Raw genomic sequence first — 24,020 nt, forward strand, 5'->3', positions numbered from 1 at the left:
GAAACACTCCCAAACCCATTCTATGAGGCCACCATCACCTTGATACCAAAACCAGACAAGGATGTCACAAAGAAAGCAAACTACAGGCCAATAACACTGATGAACACAGACGCAAAAATCCTCAACAAAATACTAGCAAACAGAATCCACAGCACATTAAAAGGATCATACACCATGATCTAGTGGGGTTTATTCCAGGAATGCAAGGATTCTTCAATATATGCAAATCAGTCAATGTGATAAACCATATTAACAAATTGAAAGATAAAATCCATATGATCATCTCAATAGATGCAGAGGAAGCTTTCAACAAAATTCAACACCCATTTATGATAAAAACCCTCCAGAAAGTAGGCACAGAGGGAACTTTCCTCAACATAATAAAGGCCATATATGACAAACCCACAGCCAACATTGTCCTCAATGGTGAAAAACTGAAAGCATTTCCACTAAGATCAAGAACAAGACAAGGTTGCCCACTCTCACCAGTCTTATTCAACATAGTTTTGGAAGTTTTAGCCACAGCAATCAGAGAAGAAAAGGAAATAAAAGGAATCCAAATCGGAAAAGAAGACGTAAAGCTGTCACTGTTTGCAGATGACATCATACAATAAAAAGAGAATCCTAAAGAGGCTACCAGAAAACTACTAGAGCTAATCAATGAATTTGGTAAAGTAGCAGGATACAAAATTAATGCACAGAAAACTCTAGCATTCCTATACACTAATGATAAAAAATCTGAAAGTGAGATCAAGAAAACACTCCCATTTACGATTGCAACCAAAAGAATAAAATATCTAGGAATAAACCTACCTAAGCAGTCAACAGACCTGTATGTCAAAAATTGTAAGACACTGTTGAAAGAAATTAAAGATGATACAAATGGATGGAGAGATATACCATGTTCTTGGATGAAAGAATCAACATAGTGAAAATGACTCTACTACCCAAAGCAATCTACAGATTCAATGCAATCCCTATCAAACTACCACTGGCGTTTTTCACAGAACTAGAACAAAAAATTTCACAATTTGTTTGGAAACACAAAAGACCCTGAAAAGCCAAAGCAATCTTTTATTTATTTATTTTTATTTTTTTTAATTTTTTTATTTTCTTGCGGTACGCGGGCCTCTGACTTTGTGGCCTCTCCCATTGTGGAGCACAGGCTCTGGACGTGCAGGCTTAATGGCCATGGCTCACAGGCCCAGCCGCTCCGCGGCATGTGGGATCTTGCCGGACTGGGGCACGAAGCCGTGTCCCCTGCATCGGCAGGCGTACGCTCAACCACTGCGCCACCAGGGAAGCCCCAAAGCAATCTTGAGAATGAACAATGGAGCTGGAGGGATCAGGATCCCTTACTTCAGACTATACTACAATGCTACAGTAATCAAGAAAGTATGGTACTGGTACAAAAGCAGATATATAGATAAATGGAACAGGATGGAATGCCCAGAGATAAACCCACGCACATATGGTTACCTTATCTTTGATAAAGGAGGCAAGAATATACAGTGGAGAAAAGATAGCCTCTTCAATAAATGATGCTGGGGAAACTGGACAGGTACATATAAAAGTATGAAATTAGAACACTCCCTAACACCATACACAAAAATAAGCTCAAAATGGATTAAAGACCTAAATGTAAGGCCAGACACTATCAAACTCTTAGAGGAAAACATAGGCAGAACACTCCATAACATAAATCACAGCAAGATCCTTTTTGACCCACCTCCTAGAGAAATGGAAACAAAGATAAACAAAAGGGACCTCATGAAACTTCAAAGCTTTTGCACAGCAAAGGAAAACATAAACAAGACAAAAGGACAACCCTCAGAATGGGACAAAATATTTGCATATGAAGCAAGTGACAAAGGATTAATCTCCAAAATTTACAAGCAGCTCATGCTGCTCAATAACAAAAAAACAAACAACCCAATCCAAAAATGGGCAAAAGACCTAAATAGACATTTCTCCAAAGAAGATATACAGACTGCCAACAAACACATGAAAGAATGCTCAACATCACTAATAATTAGAGAAATGCAAATCAAAACTACAATGAGATATCATCTCACACAGGTCAGAATGGCCATCATCAAAAAATCTAGAAACAAGAAATGCTGGAGAGGGTGTGGAGAAAAGGGCACACTCTTGCACTGTTGGTGGGAATGTATATTGATACAGCCACTATGGAGAACAGTATGGAGGTTCCTTTAAAAACTACAAATAGAACTACCAATACAACCCAGCAATCCCACTACTGGGCATATACCCTGAGAAAACCATAATTCTAAGAGAGTCATGTACCATAATGTTCTTTGCAGCTCTATTTGCAACATGCAGGACATGGAAACAACCTAAGTGTCCATCATCAGATGAATGGATAAAGAAGATGTGGCAAATATATACAATGGAATATTACTCAGCCATGAAAGAAACGAAATTGAGTTATTTGTAGTGAGGTGGATGGACTTAGAGTCTGTCATACAGAGTGAAGTTAGTCAGAAAGAGAAAAACAAATACCGTATGCTAACACATATGTATGGAATCTAAGAAAAAAAAATGAAAAGTCATGAAGAACCTAGGGGTAAGACGGGAATATGGACACAGACCTGCTAGAGAATGGACTTGAGGATATGGGGAGGGGGAAGGGTAAGCTGTGACAAAGCAAGAGAGTGGCATGGACATATATACACTACCAAATGTAAAATAGATAGCTAATGGGAAGCAGCCGCATAGCACAGGGAGATCAGCTCGGTGCTTTGTGACCACCTAGAGGGATGGGATAGGGAAGTAGGGAGGGATGGAGACGCAAGAGGGAAGAGAAATGGGAACATATGTATATGTATAACTGATTCACTTTGTTATAAAGCAGAAACTAACACACCATTGTAAAGCAATTATACTCCAAAAAAGATGTTTAAAAAAAAGAGTTGCAGAAATATATGGATTGCAAATAAGCATATGAAAAGGTATTGAATATTATTAGCATTGGGGAAATTCAAACTAAAACCATGATGAGATACCACTACAGACATGTATGAATGGCTGAAGTAAATAATATTTAAAATGGCAAGTGCTGATGAGGATTTGGAGCAACTGAAACTTTTATACATTACTGGTAAGAAGGCAAAACAGTACAATCACCTTGGAATACAGTTTGGCAGTTTCCTATAACAATAAAGAGTAAATTTATAATTTTTTACATCAATCCCTCATCTAGTTATTTACTGAGAGAAATGAAAACTTATAATCACAGAAAACCCTATACATGAATGTTTACTGCAGCTCTATTCATAATCACCAATGTCCTTCAGCAAGCGAAAGAATAAACAGTAGTACACTGATACAATGGAATGTGACTCAGCGATGAAAAGGAATGACCTGTTGAGCTTGCTGCAAATTGAACAAATCTCAAATGCATTATGCCGAGGGAAGAAAGCAAGTCTCAAAAGTACATGCTATATGATTCACTCACATAACATTTTCAGAAAGATAAACCTTTAGGGGCTTCCCTGGTGGTGCAGTGGTTAGGAATCCACCTGCCAGTGCAGGGGACACAGGTTTGAGCTCTGGTCTGGGAAGACCCCACATGCCACAGAGCAACTAAGCCCATGCGCCACAACCACTGATCCTGTGCTCTAGAGACCATGAGCCACAACTACTGAGCCCACATGCCACAACTACTGAAGCCCGCGTGCCTAGAGCCCGTGTTCTGCAACAAGAGAAGCCACCGCAATAAGAAGCCTGTGCACCGCAATGAAAAGCAGCTCCCCCTCGCCACAACTAGAGAAAGCCTGCATGCAGCAATGAAGACCCAACACAACCAAAAATAAATAAATTTATTTTTTAAAAAAACAAGATAAACCTTTAAACATTTAGTGACAAAAAAAAGAAGAGATCAGTGGTTACCAGGTGCTAGAGATAGACAGTATAAATTCAAAGGGATAACATGAAAGTTATTTGGGGGTTAATAGAACTAACTGTTCTGTATCTTCACTGTGGTGGTAGTTACATGAGTTTATATATATATGCTAAAATAGAACTGTCCACCCAAAAAACGGTCAATTTTATAATAAGAAATACTCTTCTAAATTAACTCATAAATCAAATGGAGATGTTGGAATATAAACTAGAAAATATTCTGAACTGAATGACAGTGAAAATACTCTATAATAAAACTTATGGGATGTACCTAAAGCTATAATTAGAGAAAAATTCATAATTATATATTAATATATTAGAAAAGGAGAAAAATTCAAAACAAATGAGCTAAACATCCTTCTCAAGATGGTAGAAAATGAACAGCACATTAAACCTAAAGAAACTAAAAGGAGAAAATATAAGAATTAGAATAATAATAAGAATTAATGAAAACAAATACACACATAATACAAAGAAAGCCAAAGGTTGGTTGCTTGTAAAAACTAATAAAATTGATAAATTCCCAACAAGATTGATTAAGAAAAAAATGGAAAGCACAAACAATAGATATTAGGATGGAAAAAGAATTATTGCCACATAATTAATAATATATACGGAAAATCTTAATAGATTATAAAAAATTTTATGTCAAAAGAATTGAAGAGGGGCTTCCCTGGTGGCGCAGTGGTTGAGAGTCTGCCTGCTGAGGCAGGGGACATGGGTTCGTGCCCCGGTCCAGGAAGATCCCACATGCCGTGGAGCAGCTGGGCCCATGAGCCATGGCCGCTGAGCCTGAGCGTCCGGAGCCTGTGCTCCGCAGTGGGAGAGGCCACAACAGTGAGAGGCCTGCATACCGCAAAAAAAAAAAAAAAAAAAATTGAAGATTTAGAGGAAATGAACAAATTCCTAGAAAAAAAATTTAACTTACCAAAACTGACACAGAAAGAAAGAGAAATCTAATTAGTCCTATAACTATTAAAGAAATTAAATCTACAAAATAATCTTTAGATCAAGTGGCCTCACTTGTGAATCGTACCAAACATATAAGGAAGAAATAACACTGAAATTACACAAACTCTTCAGCAATATAGAAAAAAAGGATACATTCTCTGACTCTTCAACTGATAAATGGATAATAACTCGTGCTACATCCATAAAACAAAGTACTACTTAGCAATATAAAGGAACAAACTGATACATGTATCAGCCTAAATGTATCTCAAAAGCATTACACTAAGTGAAAGAAGCCAGATACAAGAGGCTACATACTGTATGACTCAGTTTATGTCGTATTAAGAAAAGGTAGAACTTTGCAGTTTGACAAGGTCTGGAAGTGGGGTAAGGATACTGCACACAGAGTATGAGGAAACTTTTTAGGGTTATGGAAATACTACATATCTTGATTGTGATCAGAGTTACATAACTGTATAGTTTGTTAAAGCTCAGAGAACAATATATCTAAGAAGTGAATTTTACCACATGTAAATTATATCTCAATAAATCTGACAAAGACAAAACCTAATATAGCAGTAAAAGTATATGAAAATTTCTAGAAACAGTATCAAAGTAAATATTTTAAGCAGACATTGCTCTGTTAGTTTCAGAAGCACACATCTTGTGATAAAATATCAACACAACTCCTCTGGGCTTAGGTTAAGCCATGACAATTTTTCAAATTAACTTTGCAGCTGCAAATTTACTGTACCTAACACTACTGACTGATGGATGAAATCTAAACATCTTTAAATTAAAGTAAAAATCTAATAGTTACTTATTAATTCGAGCAATTGTATATATGTATTTACATAAAAGCACTACTCATTTGTCTAGATAGCTGTGAATGATGAAAACATTTTTTCTACTCTTATCTTCCACCATTTTTGGGGATTTAATTTCTAAGCAGTCACAATATAGGTTTTAACTTGGCTTATTACAAATACACATTACTTTTCAAAATCTGATACCTACCAGTTTCTTTTGCTAATGTGGAATGCCCTCCTTTATCTTTCTCAAGAAAAAGAAGCTAAGACTGCAACATGACAACCAAATTGACTTTCAGGATCTACTTCCAGGTGGCCTGTCACGGGCTGACACAACCACAGGGGCCAAAGGGTGCCATTTCAAAATCCCCTCTAAGAGTTCAGAAAGAATTAAAACAGCAGCACTCATTGTTTTAATTCCCTAACTGTAATTGCTGTGTTAGTGATCACCACAAATATACTAGCATTTAAAAAGTGCTTTATGTCTATACCCGCAAGATCCAGTCTCTGAGATGCATCCCAATCTTCCTGTAGTTATGCACTATCTCAGAACCAAAGGACCATATTCTGAGCACTAAATGAAAAGCATTAACCCCAAAGACAGCATCTGGGGTCTTTCTTTTATTATATACTTTCACTGCCTTGAAATGTAAGATATGTTAACAGCACTTACATGAATGGAATGTATTACAACTCACTCTGCTTTAGTGGGAAAGTGTACCCCATAACTAAATCTATCCAAAGAGATACATGTTATTCCTATTGTCTGGCTACATACACTCCATTTACTAGGATATTAAAAATATTTAAACCAACCACCTTAAAACTGTCCTATAATATCACATTAGGATATAAAAAAAATTTCACATAGATATGTATTTCTCAACCTTTGCTTTTTAATCAAAAGAGGTTAAACTTCTGTTTCTCTCCTTGTGCTGACCAAGATTTAATGAAATGTCAATCACATAGAATTATGGTTTATTCCAACCTGTTCTATTTTGGACATACTATTGCAATGGTCACTAGTCTGGGAAGAAAGCCAATGAGAACTGAATAAACTAGACCTTTTTTTTTTTTAACGTTGAACAGATTGCTTCTATTCGGATCAAAATGATTCATATCTGAGATACTCAACGTGCTTACAATGAGGTATAAATTAGAATTATTGTGACTAATTATAAGCAACAGCTTAGCTTTTAGGGGAACTGCCTTTTTATTTAGGAAGAAAAAACTTGGCTGGCACTCCAAGTTTATTCCATCTACATCTCTCTAAAAATAGTGTAGAATTTTTACCTTACAAAACCATACGTAACCTAACTAAAGGCAAAGCACCAAGGCCTTCGGCAAAAAATCTCTATGGAATGGTATATTTAAATCTAGTAGTTTGCTCTATAACCACGTACTAAATCAACAGAGTAGGTGATACCAACTAAGATCCTGAAATAAACTAAACTAGGCAAGAAGAATCATCAGTGAGGACTGGAATTTTAATCAGTATTTAAAATATAATTCCTAGAAGTGACATTAACCTTTTTAAACAACTGATGCTAAATGATATTAATTGCAGCATGATTGATAACATTTAAAGTACAGAAACGTATGGAGAAAGTTCAGTACACTTTTTAAAAATGTAGTCTACTGTATATATGCTGTCTACAAGACACCCACTTCAGACCTAGGGACACATACAGACTGAAAGTGAGGGGACTGAAAAAAATATTCCATGCAAATGGAAATCAAAAGAAACCTGGAGTAGCAATTCTCATATCAGACAAAATAGACTTTAAAACAAAGACAATTACAAGAGATAAAGAAGGACACTACATAATGATCAAGGGATCAATCTAAGAAGAAGATGTAACAACTGTAAATACTTACACACCCAACATAGGAGCACCACAATACATAAGGCAAATACTAAGAGCCATAAAAGGGGAAATCGACAGTAACACAATCACAGTAGGGGACTTTAATACCCCACTTTCACCAAGGGACAGATCATCCAAAATGAAAATAAATAAGGAAACACAATCTTTAAATGATACATTAAACAAGACAGACTTAATTGATATTTATAGGACATTCCATCCAAAAACAACAGAATACACTTTCTTCTCAAGTGCTCATGGAACATTCTGCAGGATAAATCTTGGGTCACAAATCAGGCCTTGCTATATTTAAGAAAATTGAAATTGTATCAAGTATCTTTTCCAACCAAAATGTTATGAGGCTACATATCAACTACAGGAAAAAATCTGTAAAAACTACAAACACATGGAGGCTAAACAATACACTACTTAATAACCAAGAGATCACTGAAGAAAACAAAGAGGAAATCAAAAAATACCTAGAAACAAATGACAATGAAAACATGACGACCCAAAATCTATGGGATGCAGCAAAAGCAGTTCTAAGAGGGAAGCTTATAACAATACAATCCTACCTTAAAAAACAAGAAAATCTCAAATAAACAACCTAATCTTACACCTAAAGCGACTAGAGAAAGAACAAAAAAAAAAACCCCAAAGTTAGCAGAAGGAAAGAAATCATAAAGATCACAGCAGAAATAAATGAAAAAGAAATGAAGAAAACAATAGCAAAGATCAATAAAACTAAAAGCTGGTTCTTTGAGAAGATAAACAAAATTGATACACCATTAGACAGATGCATCAAGAAAAAAAGGGAGAAGACTCAAATCAATAGAATTAGAAATGAAAAAGGGGAAGTAACAACTGACACTGCAGAAATACAAAGGACAATGAGAGATTACTACAAAAAACTATATGCCAATAAAATGGAAAACCGGGAAGAAATGGACAAATTCTTAGAAATGCACAACCTTCCGAGACTGAACCAGGAAGAAATAGAAAGTATGAACAGACCAATCACAAGCACTGAAAATGAAACTGTGATTAAAATTCTTCCAAAAAACAAAAGCCAGGGGCAGGAGGAACCAAGATGGCGGAGTAGAAGAACGTGCTCTCACTCCATCTTGCGAGAACACCAGAGTCACAACTAGCTGCTGGGCAATCATTGGTAGGAAGACACTGGAACTCACCAAAAAAGATACCCCACATACAAAGACAAAGGAGAAGCCACAGTGTGATGGTAGGAGGGGCGCAATCACAGTAAACTCAAATCCCATAACTGGTGGGTGGGTGACTCACAGACTGGATAACACTTATACCACAGAAGTCCACCCACTGGAGTGAACGTTCTGAGCCCCACATCAGGCTTCCCAACCTGGGGGTCCGGAAACAAGAGGACGAATTCCTAGAGAATCAAACGTTGAAGCCTAGTGGCAGTTGATTGCAGGACTTCGACAGGACTGGGGGAAACACAGATTCCACTCATGGAGGGCACACACAAAGTAGTGTACGCATCGGGACCCAGGGGAAGGAACAGTGAACCCAGGGGAGACTGAATCAAAATTACCTCCCAGTGTTGGAGGGTCTCCTGCAGAGGCGGGGGGTGGCAGTGGCTCACCGTGGGGACAAGGAAATTGGCAGCAGAAGTTCTGGGAAGCACTCCTTGGTGTGAGCCCTCCCAGAGTCTGCCATTAGCACCAGCAAACAGCCCAGGTAGGCTCCAGTGTTGGGTTGCCTCAGGCCAAACAACCAACAGGGAGGGAACCCAGCCCCACCCATCAGCAGTCAAGTAGCTTAAAGTTTTACTGAGCTCTACCCACCAGAGCAACACTCGGCTCTACCCACCATCAGTCCCTCCAATCAAGCCGCTTAGATAGCCTCATCCACCAGAGGACAGACAGCAGAAGCAAGAAGAACTACAATCTTGCACCCTGTGGGAAAAAAACCACATTCACAAAAATATAGACAAGATAAAAAGGCAGAGGGCTAAGTACCAGATGAAGGAACAAGATAAAACCCCAGAAAAACAACTAAATGAAGTGGAGATAGGAAACTTTCCAGAAAAAGAATTCAGAACAATGATAGTGAACATGAACCAGGACCTCCGAAAAAGAATGCAGGCAAAGATCAAGAAGATGCAAGAAATGTTTACCAAAGACCTAGAAGAATTAAAGAACAAACAAACAGAGATGAACAATACAATAACTGAAATGAAAACTACACTAGAAGGAATCAATAGCAGAATAACTGAGGCAGAAGAACTTATAAGTGACCTGAAAGACAGAATGGTGGAATTCACTGCTGTGGAACAGAATAAAGAAAAAAGACTGAAAAGAAAGGAAGACAGCCTAAGAGACCACCAGGACAACATAAAATGCAACAACATTCGCATTACAGGGGTCCCAGAAGGAGAAGAGACAGAGAAAGGACCAGAGAAAATATTTGAAGACATTATACTCGAAAACTTCAATAACATGGGAAAGGAAATAGCCACCCAAGTCCAGGAAGTGCAGCAAGTCCCATACAGGATAAACCCAAGGAGAAACATGCCGAGACACATAGTAATCAAACTGGCAAAAATTAAAGACAAAAAAATATTATTCAAAGCAGCAAGGGAAAACCAAAATATAACATACAAGGGAACTCCCATAAGGTTAACAGCTGATTTCTCAGCAGAAACTCTACAAGCCAGAAGGGAATGGCATGATATACTTAAAGTGATGAAAGGAAAGAACCTACAGCAAAGAGTTCTCTACCCAGCAGGGATCTCATTCAGATTCGATGGAGAAATCAAAAGCTATACAGACAAGCAAAAGATAAGAGAATTCAGAAACACCAAACCAGCTATACAACAAATACTAAAGGAACTTCTCTAAGTGAGAAACAGAAAAGTAGAAAAGGCCTAAAAAAACAAACCCATAACAATTAAGAAAATGGTAATATGAACATACATATATATAATTACCTTAAATGTGAATGGATTAAATGCTCCAACCAAAAGACACAGGCTCCCTGAATGGATACAAATATAAGACCCATATATATGCTGTCTACAAGAAACCCACTTTAGACCTAAGGACATACAGAGACTGAAAGTGAGGGGACAGAAGAAGATATTCCATGCAAATGGAAACGAAAAGAAAGCTGGAGTAGCAATACTCATATCATATAAAATAGATTTTTAAATAAAGGATGTTACAAGAGACAAGGAAAGACACTACATAATGATCAAGGAATCACTCCAAGAAGAAGATATAACAATTATAAATGTTTATGCACCAAACATACAAGCACCTCAATACATAAGGCACATGCAAACAACCATGAAAGGAGAAATTGACAGTAACACAATAATAGAGGGCGACTTTAACACCTCACTTACACCAATGGACAGATCATCCAAACAGAAAATTAATAAGCAAACACAAGCTTTAAATAACACAACAGACCATATAGATTTAATTGAAATTTATAGGACATTGCATCCAAAACCAGCACATTACACTTTTTTCTCAAGTGCACATGGAACATTCTCCAAGATAGATCACGTCTTGGGTCACAAAACAAGCCTCAGTAAATGTAAGAAAATTGAAATCATATAAAACATATTTTCTGATCACAATGCTATGACATTAGAAATCAATTACAGGGAAAAAACCGTAAAAAACACAAACACATGGAGGCTAAACAATACATTACTAAATAATCAAGAGATCACTGAAGAACTCAAAGAGGAAATCAGAAAATACCTAGAGACAAATGACAACAAAAACATGACAATCCAAAACCTACGGGATGCAGCAAAACAATTCAAATAGGGAAGTTTATAGCAGTACAAGCGTACCTCAAGAAAACAGAAAAATCTCAAATAAACAATCTAAAATTACACCTAAAGGAACCAGAGAAAGAAGAACAAACAAAACCCAAAGCTAGCAGAAGGAAAGAAATCATAAAGATCAGAGCAGAAATAAATGAAATAGAAACAAAGAAAACAATAGCAAAGATGAATAAAACTAAAAGCTGGTTCTTTGAGAACATAAACAAAATTGATAAACCATTAGCCAGACTCATCAAGAAAAAGAGGGAGAGGACTCAAGTCAATAAAATTAGAAATGAAAAAGGAGAAGTTACAACAGACACCACAGAAATACAAAGCATCCTAAGAGACCACTACAAGCAACGCTATGCCAATAAAATGGACAACAAACAAAAGTCCAACAAATGAAAGTCGAAGACCAGATGGCTTCACAGATGAATTCCACACACATAATTCACAGATGAATTAACCAACTGAAGGAGAAAAACCATATGATCACCTCAATAGACGCAGAAAAAGCTTCTGACAAAATTCAACATCCATTTATGATAAAAACCCTCCAAAAAGTAGGCATAGAGGGAACTTACCTCAACATAATAAAGGCCATATATGACAAACACACAGCTAACATCATCCTCAATGGTGAAAAACTGAAACCATTTCCACTAAGATCAGGAACAAGACAAGGTTGCCCACTCTCACCACTCTTATTCAACACAGTTTTGGAAGTTTTAGCCACAGAAATCAAAGAGGAAAAAAACATAAAAGGATTACAAATCAGAAAAGAAGAATTAAAACTGTCACTGTTTGCAGATGACATGATACTATACATAGAGAATCCTAAAGATGCTACCAGAACACTACTAGCGCTAATCAAAGAATTCGGTAAAGTAGCAGGATACAAAATTAAAGTACAGAAATCTCTTACATTCCTACACATTAATGATGAAAAATCTAAAAGTGAAATTAAGAAAACACTCCCATTTACCATTGCAACAAAAACAATAAAATATCTAGGAATAAACCTACCTAAGGAGACAAAAGACCTGTATGCAGAAAATTATAAGACACTGATGAAAGAAATTAAAGATGATACAAATAGATGGAGAGATATACCATGTTCTTGGATTGGAAGAATCACATTGTGAAAATTACTATCCTACCTAAAGCAATCTACAGATACAATGCAATGCCTATCAAACTACCAATGGCATTTTTCACAGAACTAGAACAAAAAATTTCACAATTTGTATGGCAACACAAAAGACCCTGAATAGCCAACGCAATCTTGAGAAAGAAAAACAGAGCTGGAGGAATCAGGCTTCAGGACTTCAGACTACACTACAAAGCTACAGTAATCAAGACAGTATGGTACTGGCACAAAAACAGAAATATAGATCAATGGAACAGGATAGAAAGCCCAGAGATAAACCCACACACATATGGTCACCTTATCTTTGATAAAGGAGGCAAGAATATACAGTGTAGAAAAGACAGCCTCTTCAGTAAGTGGTGCTGGGGAAACTGAACAGGTACACGTAAAGGAATGAAATTAGAACACTCCCTAACACCATACACAAAAATAAACTCAAAATGGATTAAAGACCTAAATGTAAGGCTAGACACTATAAAACTCTTAGAGGAAAATACAGGCAGAACACTCTATGACATAAATCACCACAAGATCCTTTTTCACCCACCTCCTAGAGAAAGGGAAATAAAAACAAAAATAAACAAATGGGACCTAATGAAACTTAAAAGCTTTTGCACAACAAAGGAAACCATAAACAAGACAAAAAGACAACCCTCCAAATGGGAGAAAATACTTGCAAATGAAGCAACTGACAAAGGATTAATCTCCAAAATTTACAAGCAGCTCATGCAGCTCAATATCAAAAAAAAAAAAAAAAAACCAATCCAAAAATGGGCAGAAGACCTAAATACACATTTATCCAAAGAAGATATACAGATTGCCAACAAACATGAATGAATGCTCAACATCATTAATCATTAGAGAAATGCAAATCAAAACTACAATGAGGTATAACTTCACACCAGTCAGAATGGCCATCATCAAAAAATCTAGAAACAATAAATGCTGGAGAGGGTGTGGAGCAAAGGGAACCCTCTTGCACTGTTGGTGGGAATGTAAATTGATACAGCCACTGTGGAGAACAGTATGGAGGTTCCTTAAAAAACTAAAAATAGAACTACCATACAACCCAGCAATCCCACTCCTGGGCATATACCCAGAGAAAACAATAATTCAAAAAGAGTCATGTAGGGCTCCCCTGGTGGTGCAGTGGTTGAGAGTCTGCCTGCTGATGCAGGGGACACGGGTTCATGCCCTGATCCAGGAAGATCCCACATGCTGCGGAGCAGCTGGGCCCGTGATCCATGGCCGCTGAGCCTGAGCGTCTGGAGCCTGTGCTCCACAACGGGAGAGGCCACAACAGTGAGAGGCCCACGTACCACAAAAAAAAAAAAAAAAAAAAAAAAAAAAGAGTCATGTACCACAATGTTCATTGCAGCTCTATTTACAATATCCAGGACATGGAAGCAAGTTAAGTGTCCATCAAACCATGAATGGATAAAGAAGATGTGGCACATATATACAATGGAATATTACTCAGCCATAAAAAGAGATGAAATTGAGCTATCTGTAGTGAGGTGGATGGGCCTAGAGTCTGTCATACAGAGTGAAGTCAGTCAGAAAGAGAAAGACAAATACCATATGCTAACACATATATATGGAATCTAAAAAACAAAGCAAAAATGGCAATGAAGAACCTGGGGCAAGAAGGCAGTAAAGATGCAGACCTACTAGAGAATGGAACTGAGGATACGGGGAGGGAGAAGGGTAAGCTGGCACAAAGTGAGAGAGTGGCATGGACATATATATACACTACCAAATGTAAAACAGCTAGTCGGAAGCAGCCACATAGCACAGGGAGATCAGCTCGGTACTTTGTGACCACCTAGAGGGGTGGGATAGGGAGGGTGGGAGGGAGGGAGACACAAGAGGGAAGAGGTATGGGGATATATGTATATGTATAACTGATTCACTTTGTTATAAAGCAGAAACTAACACACCATTGTAAAGCAATTATACTGTAATAAAGATGTTAAAAAAAATAAACTGTAGTCTAGGGACTTTGATAGAAGTGATGTGTTTATGTGTGTGCACATGCACAGTTATACCAGGCATGGAGTAGTAGGAAAAAAGGTGGTTATTTTCCTAATACCCAAAATTCAATTTTACCATTTTTAAATGCTTAAAAGCTGCATTTTATTACCTAGAAACAACTTCTAAAACGATTACTTATTCATACATTCTACAAATATTTCAGTACTTGTTATGATCCAAGAAAATATAAATACAATGTTGAATACAACAGACAAGGTATTGAATATGTGTAATCTGGCAATTATGAAATTTTATACAAAGCTCTCTTTTATTACAAAGCTCTCTGTTCAGATTAGGTGTAGATACTATGAGTGCTAACTGCAGAGCTATTTAGCACACTCATGAGGGGCAGGAAATACTTCATAAAGGATGTGACCTCTAAAATGAGCCCAAAACATCAACAGAACTGTCAGGAGAGGTAGGGAAGAAAGAGTTTTTAAGGCTGAGGGAATATTTCTTTAAAAAGACACAAAAGTAAGAAAAAAGAATGACAGCTGAGAAACTGGTAATCACGGGAATCAATAATTAAATTTGTGTTATTCAAAAAAAATAAAATCACTACCATGTATTGAAATCCTACTACATAGTACTAGCCTCTTACACACACTGCTTCTAATCTTTACAGCTTTTCAACTATCATTATCCTAATTTTACAGAAGAAATTTAAGGCTTAACAAGAATAACTTGCCCTTGTCAGGAAAAAATTTTAAATGAGATGAGATGACCAAATAAGATGATTGGATGTTTTGTCTAGGGTGCATTTCCAAGTTATCTCCACTTTTCTGCTTTTCCTCATCTGACATATTTTTAAATTCCACAAATTATCAATAATTGATAGCAATGCAAACGTTTACTTTCCATAGATATGAAAAAGAATTTTTCCAGTGGAGTTATAACTGATTTCCCTCCCCACGTGGAAGAAGGCAATTGTGAATCAATTAAGCAAGTCTGTGTCCAGTATTCCTGGTGGCCTATGTATGTGTCTGTTCTTTGGATTCTCCTTGAGCTCCATGTAACATCTTACTGGGTTCCCTCATTAATTAATGACCTGGGAGAGAACTTATGAAACCCTTGTCTCCTGCTTTTGTTGATTATTCTTTTTGTTATGCTGGATTCCCTGTCTTGACCTCACTTTTTTTTTTTTTTTGGCGGTACGAGGGCCTCTCACCGTCACGGCCCCTCCCGTTGCGGAGCACAGGCTCCGGAGGCGCAGGCCCAGCGGCCATGGCCCACGGGCCCAGCCGCTCCGCGGCATGCAGGATCCTCCCGGACTGGGGCACGAACCCACGTCCCCTGCATCGGCAGGCAGACTCCCAACCACCGCGCTACCAGGGAAGCCCTGACCTCACCTTTTTGAAAAATAACAGATTGTTTCTGTTAAACAAAACTAATAGCTAGTGACAAATACCCAAACCCATATAATGGAAACTGGGTGGTAAATTTCACTGTAATATAAAATACCCAACAACATAATAAGCCACTGTTATGGTATTCATTCAATTCACAAGGAAATTGTAAAACCTTTAATTTAAAAAGGAAAAACAATCCAGTGCACACACTTTAAAGATGGTTTTGTTTACCTGCTTAACAAAATTGACAGTACGAAGCTTCTTTCACAAGTTACAATGCCATGTGTTAAAGGTATATTTCCTTCGAACCAAACATTTACCCTTCGCCACTGGTGAAAGGCAACAAGATCTCTTTACAGAGTCTCGTCTTTTTCAATAAATTTTGCATGAAAACATGTTATCCTGGCACGAAGTTGCCTGCTGTCACATTCGAAGTGTAATAAATGTTTAATGAAAACAACACCACACAGCTTGGTGTCAGACAACAGCTATCACACAGCCCTGCTTTGATCGAAACAGACACTTAAAAGGAGTTCTAAGCACACTCTGCACCACAGAACTCTATAACCTATATGCAAATAGGGGTAAATTAGCATAAATGATTTCCTGCTGCATAAAGAAATAAGAGGTAAAGAAAAATATGACAGCATCTAAGAGTATGGAACTGCTGTCAAACTCAGAGTCCAGCATTCCCAAACCACTTCCAACACCTTCTGCCAAGCACTAGGTAGGAAAAATGGGCTATAACTATAGCCCATATTAGCATGGGCTATAACTGAAGCCCAAGTTCACTGCTATCCCAGTGGCTTCTATACATATTTTCAAAAAGACTTAAGACAAATGATTTAGTGAGAGTCACATTTAAGAAATTCTATTTAAGACTTCCCTGGCGGTCCAGTGGTTAAGACTCCACACTTCCAATGCAGGGGGCATGGGTTCAATCCCTGGTTGGGGAAATTCCACATGCCATGTGATGTGGCCAAAATAATTTTTAAATTCTGTTTAAATGCATTCCCCTCCAATTACCTACTAAAAAGCACTCCTTCAGTTGTCAAAATTTGTATCCAGAGGGAAATTCTTAACCTCTCTCTAAAAGTACAAAGCTTCAGAAAGTTATATAAAGGAAATGAGGAAGATAAGTATAAAAAACGCAAGTGTTTGGGCAAAATATTCCGGAAGTCTTGATGGGCACATTTCTGAGTACAACATCCACCTACTGAAAAGCTAATAAGAATATAATAAAAGTGAAAACCTTTCACAGTAGCACATCATAGGGGAGAATAGGCTACGGAATACTAAATTAGGTTCCCGATGAATCCTAAAGTTACTCAAATTAAGAAAGCATTTTACTAGGCAATAACTGCTTTAAACCAAACTTTCCTGGCTGGTGGTTTAAATCATGATTGAAAATAAAGCTAAATCAGGGACTTCCCTGGTGGTCCAGTGGTAAAGAATCCACCTTCCAATGCAGGGGACACAGGTTCAATCCCTGGTCAGGGAACTAAGATCCCACGTGCCACAGGGCAACTAAGCCCGCACGTCACAACTACTGAGCCCGCATGCCTCAACTAGAGAGTCCACGTGCCACAAACTACAGAGCCCAGGCACTCTGGAGCCTGTGTGCCACAACTAGAGAGAAGCCTGCGCGCCACAACTAGAGAGAAGCCCGTGTGCCGCAAGGAAGAGCCTGCGCGCCATAACAAAAAGATCCCGCACACCGCAACCCGCATGCCACAGTGAAGACCCGACGCAGCCAAAAATAAAATAAATATTTTAAAAATAATAATAAAGTTAAATCAAATCCATCCAAATTCTACCCTTAAGGATGGCACTATGATTTAAAATCAATAGTAGAATGTCACTGGTGGCACTGACATTTACTCACAACTAAGTTTTCAAGGAAGTCCATAAAATGTTTTATAGTGGATGACTATACTTTTTGGAATTTTATTAAAATGTTTCTAAAGAAGGCTCAGTAAGATACTAATCCACAGAAGACTCAAATGGGGTGTACAATGCCCACAATCATCAAACCAAGTTGTAATTATGAGATGCCATGACAAGTTTCATATTTCTGATTTTTGACTCTCAATAAAAGCTTGCTTAAAATGACGTTGTTAATGTCCAGTTTCAATTTAATAACTCTAGTATTAATAAAATTTGTTTTCATATTGCAAAGACATGTCCTCAGAAAAGAAATATAATTATCTAATGATACGCTGAATATTTGTTCTAAAAATTGGGGGGGGGGGGAACTAATAAAAACAAACAAAATCTGTATCAGTATTTTACAAATTAAATATTCTTAGAAACCAAATTTTATAAATGTAAAACATTAAAAATTAAAGTCATTAAACCTTTTTGATAAAATCTAAGACAAGGTTTGGTCGGTGTCTTTCTTATGTTAATCTTTCACTCAGTGTTGTAAGGAAAGGCACCTTTTAATCCCTACAAACTCCTGATATCCTTCTAGTTTATATTAGGCCTCCCTTATTCAGCAAAATTATAAAATATATAGATCAACTTATGACATTATAGACAAATCCTAATTATAATCATTCAAATGTTCCAGGAATTTCCAGAACTTGTACTTAATTAGCTGCTATTTTAAAAAGGTTTTTCAGAATTGCCTAATTTTATATCTTTTTTCTCAAAAGGCTAATAAAAAAAGCTGTTCCTTATTATTAGGCTCATAAATTCCTGCTTGAGCATTTCTTCCTCTCCTGCTTTTATTTTTCCCAATTTATAAAATATTCCCTTACCATTATTGTACTTACTCTCCTTGCTTTATATTTCATAAATGTATGCTTTATGTTCTATCAATATTTATAAATATTGATATTTTCAAACTGGTTTGATAAAAACAAAGATTGTTATATATAAAGAAACAGAATCACGCGAGTTTTTATTTTCTCTTACGCGAGGAAGCATCTAGGTTATTTAGCACAAGCTAAAATATTTGTCATTGAGTCACACAATCACAATGAACTAATACGTCTAAGTCCAAATTCAATCATTTGTGAATCTTTTTTCCTTTCTCTCCACCTACACGTGTTCTTAAAAAAAATAATAAAAATTTCAAAAGATCCAATAAAACCATCACAGAAATACATTTAAATAAGGTCTAGAAATTTTTTGTCGTTTTACTAAATATAATTAAAAGTAATTCTAAATAAACAGATTAAATGCTGACGTGGGAAAGTAAGGAAGAGAAAGGAAGAAAAGAAGAAATCAGTCTTTTACTAATGACAGATTTCTGACCCGATCAGAGAAAACAAGGCACAGAAAATTCTTTCTGTTTTCCTTAGCTATTTTCCAGGAAAGTTTAAGCAATAGCATATCACTTGATCTCAAACACTATATAGCATCATCAACAATCATGGATTACTACAGAAATAAACATAGTGTACTGTTAAGAGTCAAGATGCTGTTGTCAGTGAACCTGAATTAGAAAACTAACTCTGCCACTTATTTACAAGCCCTATGATCACAAGTGTTCATTTGTATAAATGGGAAAATAAAAGCACCTATTTCACTAAGTTACTATGAAAATTAAATAAGATAATACATAATGCTTAGCAAAATTTCTGATACCTAGAAAATACATTTAAATGTTAGATGCTTATTATTATGTCCACTGTTAGTAAAGCATTTTGTTCATACTTTATGTAGACCTGATCATAAAATTACTCTACTTGAGATTTCACTGGCTTCTCACTACCTTTAGAATTAACTCTCTCCTTAGCATAACATATACTCCAATAATCACCTCTCATCATTATTCCTCTTCTTCTCTAAACTAATCCCCACGAGACTTCAGTTTCTCAAATACGACATACCCACCTTGCTTTCCTCCAAGTACTTCCACATGGAGTTCATTTTGCATGCACCCTTCTTTCCCATCTCTTCCTTCCTTCAGTGTATAAACATCGCTTCTTCTGAGAGCCCGTCCCTAACATGCTGACTAATCTAGCTCAACCAGCTTAAAGTTCATGAAAATATCTTGCAACCAAAATGTGTCAAGACTGAGGATGAAACCCAATGTGCTGAGACTGGCCTGTTGGAACAATAAAAAGGGCGCAGGTCTGCTTACCTCCGAACTTTTTCTTATATTAGCAATAAATGTACTTAATTGTTTAAGCCATATGTTGACAAACTACAAACCCATGGGCAAATATAGCCAGCTGCCCATTTTTGTAAATAAAGTATAAAACTTTACTGGAATACAGTCATGCCACTCATTTAGTATTATCTATGGCTGCTTTCATGCTAAAAGGGCAGAGTTCAGTAGTTGGCAACAGAGACATATGGCCAAGAAAGCCTAATTTATTTACTACCTAGCTCTTCACAAAAAGTTTGCTGCTCTTGGTTTAAGCTAGTTTAGTTAGGTTTTGTTACTTATAGCCAAAAGTACCCTAACACATAACAGTTAGTTTCCTACAGAAACATTCATCTGATTTTACTGTAATTACTTATATATCTTCCCTTCTATATATGCTTATTTTGCCACCTGCATGAAATCTCCAAGTAAGACTAGCCTGCCGTTATGTCCCCATTACCTAACATATACTTGACAAATAGAAGGCATTCAAGTATTGTTGACTGAACAAGTGAACAAATGAATGAATGAGCATATCTGATCAATACCCAATAAATATTTATGAAAAACTACCATGTACATTAGGTACGCTGAGTAATACAAAAGAGTATAAGACCCATGCTCTGCCCTGAATGGCTTAAAGATCAGGTTTAGGAAATAAACATGTAAGCTGTAAAAAATATATATAAGTTATTTCTGGAGCAAAACGGGGTGTATCTGTCATATATAAATACTACCATATTAAATGTATACATCAACCCCCCCAATCCTAATTTCAGATCATACTAAATGGTATGAATTCATGTGGCCTTAGCACTAATCAGAAGGGAGGGCACATTGACATAACACCACCCTGTACTATGGTCCACCAAAACCATGAAGATGACTAAATCAGGCTACTCACAGCTTTTTGGCATCAGTACTCATGGCCCTTCAACTGACACCTCTTGTTTTGACCTTGTTCATTGCCTTTGTTGAGATTTAAGAAATAATGACAAATACAACATTATTATCTTGTGAACCTGTCATCTAGTAATCAGTCCCTTGAACAAAATCAGCTCTGAGTGATGGCAGAATCTAACCTGTAAAGCTGGTGCCGACCTTCAAAATTAATGTCACCATATGGAACCCTTTCCTGAAGCCACCCGACCTCCCTTTTGATTCATGCTCTCATTTTTCCTACCTTTAAAATACCCCAAATAATGCTTTATGTAATATCAACTTCACACAACTGTGTAAATATTATTCTAAAAAGTAAAGCTTGGTGAAGTAGAAAGCAAAGATTTAACGACCAGTAAAAATCATAGTCATTTCACATAGTCGTGTAATATCTAAAGTGTAAACCAAAAGGAGGAGGAAAAAAAGAACAAGGAGCACAGCATTTCCTTGACTGATGTAATTTATTCATCCTCTTAGTCCATGTTTTCTTAGAAAGCCTACTCTACATCTTCTTTTCAACTATCATCCTCCTGACTTTCTCCCTTTATCAACAGATTCCCCCATATCCTCTCTGATCCTCACTCCATTCTACCAACTCTGGGTAAGTCAGGTTCCCTAAATTTAAAGCCAGATATCCAACCCTATCTCCTCTCCTATAACATTCAACAGTCCTTAAAACTAGAAAAAGAACTCAGAATTTTTCAGGACCACAACTGCTCAATGTACGTTAATGGCTATGGGGTGAACAGGGAAAGAAAGTCACACAATCATGTTACACTCTCCCAAAATCCACCACAAATTTATCATTTCAAAGAATATGTAAAAGCCAACAATCCAGGCAGTTTTATATAATATCACTGTAAATCTGGATTAAAAAATAAACACACAGACAACTGTGAAAAAGAGAGGGATGAGAAGAGCCCCATAACCTTCAATAAACTTAATTCTTCATAGAATCAAGATCTCAAGCAACCATATCCAAAATCTTGGTAAGCTCTTCAATTTAACACTGAAAAGTGATACACTAAAGATAAACACTTCTGTATTGAAGTATTAGAGTGAACATATATAGGGTGTTGAAAGACTAACAAAAGAGGATAAATTCTAAGATGTTCTAAACACTTCATAGAATAAAAGATCCCAATGTCGGTTTGGAATAAAACAAACAAGAAGCTGTAATTTAAGCCAGGGGTCCCCAACCACCACCCCAACCACTGACCGGTCTGCGGCCTGTTAGGAACCAGGTTGCACAGCAGGAGGTGAGTGGTGGGCAAGCTAGCGAAGCTTCAGCTGCCGCTCTCCATTGCTCCCCATGGCTCGCATTACCACCTGAACCATCCCCCCAGCCTCACCACCACACACCCGTCCATGGAAAAATTGTCTTCAACAAAACTGGTCCCTGGTGACAAAAAGGTTGGGGACCACAGATTTAAGTTACTAAACAAGATTTTATTTCACTTTAACATCTTCTAATTAAATAAACTGTTTTAAATGGACTTCAACCTCCAAACAGACAAAACTAGAATAACTGTTTCAATGATATCAATTCCAGAAAAAATAAATTCTGGGTCCCATATGCACATACACTCATCTAACACGTACATATACCTTAATATTGACCAAGTCCTCATTCTACACTGAAAGAGGTCTAGCCAACAGTAAATCACGTGGTTCCCTCCCTTCATTCCATCTTTATCCTTTTCCCCTAACAGTTTTACAATAAGCTAACAGACATCTTTAATTGTAAGTAGTCTTCAAATTTTAAATATTGTATTCATGATAAAGAACATGGAGTTTTCCTAACAAATTATGTAAATTTTCCTTTACTAACATTCTAAGTTTTGACAGTGCTATTTGTTTCTAAGATTTGTTTTGTAAATAATAAATGAAAACAGGAATAGAAAGGAAGCACAGTAAAAATCTGAGGTAATTATTCTGATATATCCTTTCTTTATTCTCTACTATATTCCCCCTCATTTTTCCATCTTAGAAAAACCTCAGAAGATGAAAATTTAGTTTGAATATTGCTATGGAATCACGGAGTCATCACTGCTTTAGATCTGCTTCAACTTACCCACGTTTGATGCTGTGTAATTCCTTGTCCTTGCCTTTATCCTTTTCCTTTTCTCTTTTCTCCTTATCTCTGCCTTTACGTCGTTCTCTATCCCGAGACCGACTACGTGTTCTTCTGTGACTGGACCTTTCACTGCTTCGACTATGGGAACGTGGACGTGGTCTTGATCGGGACCTACAGTAAGTAGATTTCATTATATACGTTTAGTGTACATTTTGTATTATGAAATAAAAATATCCTTAAAAATTGTCTGAAAGAAAAGGATTTAGTTTTAGTTAAGGACTCAGTTAAATAACTGTTTGAAGCAAGCATGTAAAGATGATTCTTTATGAATAAGTACTCTGTTAAATGACATGAGGGAAACATATGTGTCAACTTTACAGGAATATAAGGTTTAGTGTTTGTTTAATCAAAAAAGTCTTAAAGTTCAAATCAAATCTTCATTACTCAAATCTCCTCAAGATAATATAACAAATCCAAATGTATATTCTAATCTGCAAGGATTAGGGTCTTCCCTATCCCTACAATCTCTACTTTCTATATTGATTCTACCTAATTTCCTATTTCTAATTGTTAGAATAAAACTATTCCTCTACTCTACTATAATCCAGCTATTCTTTGCATACAATGAAGGACAGTATTAGAATATATTATGTGCTTTTACAAAGTAAAGATTTTTAGGGGCTTCCCTGGTGGCACGGTGGTTGGGAGTCTGCCTGCCGATGCAGGAGACACGGGCTCGTGCCCCGGTCTGGGAGGATCCCACATGCCACGGAGCGGCTGGGCCCGTGAGCCATGGCCACTGAGCCTGTGCGTCTGGAGCCTGTGCTCTGCAGTGGGAGAGGCCACAATGGTGAGAGGCCCATGTACAGCAAAAAAAAAAAAAAGATTTTTAGATCCTACCTTACAGTATTGACAAGAAAGCCTCTACCAGATTGATGATCCTATAGAAACTATAAAAAAACAACTAACTGAAGTCACTGAATAGTGACCAAAAAGAAGG

The 24,020-nt window shown here is 37.0% G+C and overlaps 1 protein-coding gene across 2 annotated transcripts in view; it reads right to left on the bottom strand.

Annotated features, from left to right (window-relative positions):
• RSRC1 (arginine and serine rich coiled-coil 1) overlaps positions 1–24,020 on the bottom strand; it is a 452,043-nt gene that overhangs the window by 311,707 nt on the left and 116,316 nt on the right. For both annotated transcript variants that reach the window (XM_029214049.1, XM_029214050.1), the window contains exon 4: positions 23,018–23,191. In XM_029214049.1, coding sequence (XP_029069882.1) covers positions 23,018–23,191 — 174 coding nt within the window. The remainder of the gene's footprint in view (positions 1–23,017; positions 23,192–24,020) is intronic.

Source organism: Monodon monoceros, unplaced genomic scaffold (genome assembly GCF_005190385.1).
Source record: "Monodon monoceros isolate NGI ecotype Baffin Bay Population unplaced genomic scaffold, NGI_Narwhal_1 Super_Scaffold_11, whole genome shotgun sequence".
Taxonomy (NCBI): domain Eukaryota; kingdom Metazoa; phylum Chordata; class Mammalia; order Artiodactyla; family Monodontidae; genus Monodon; species Monodon monoceros.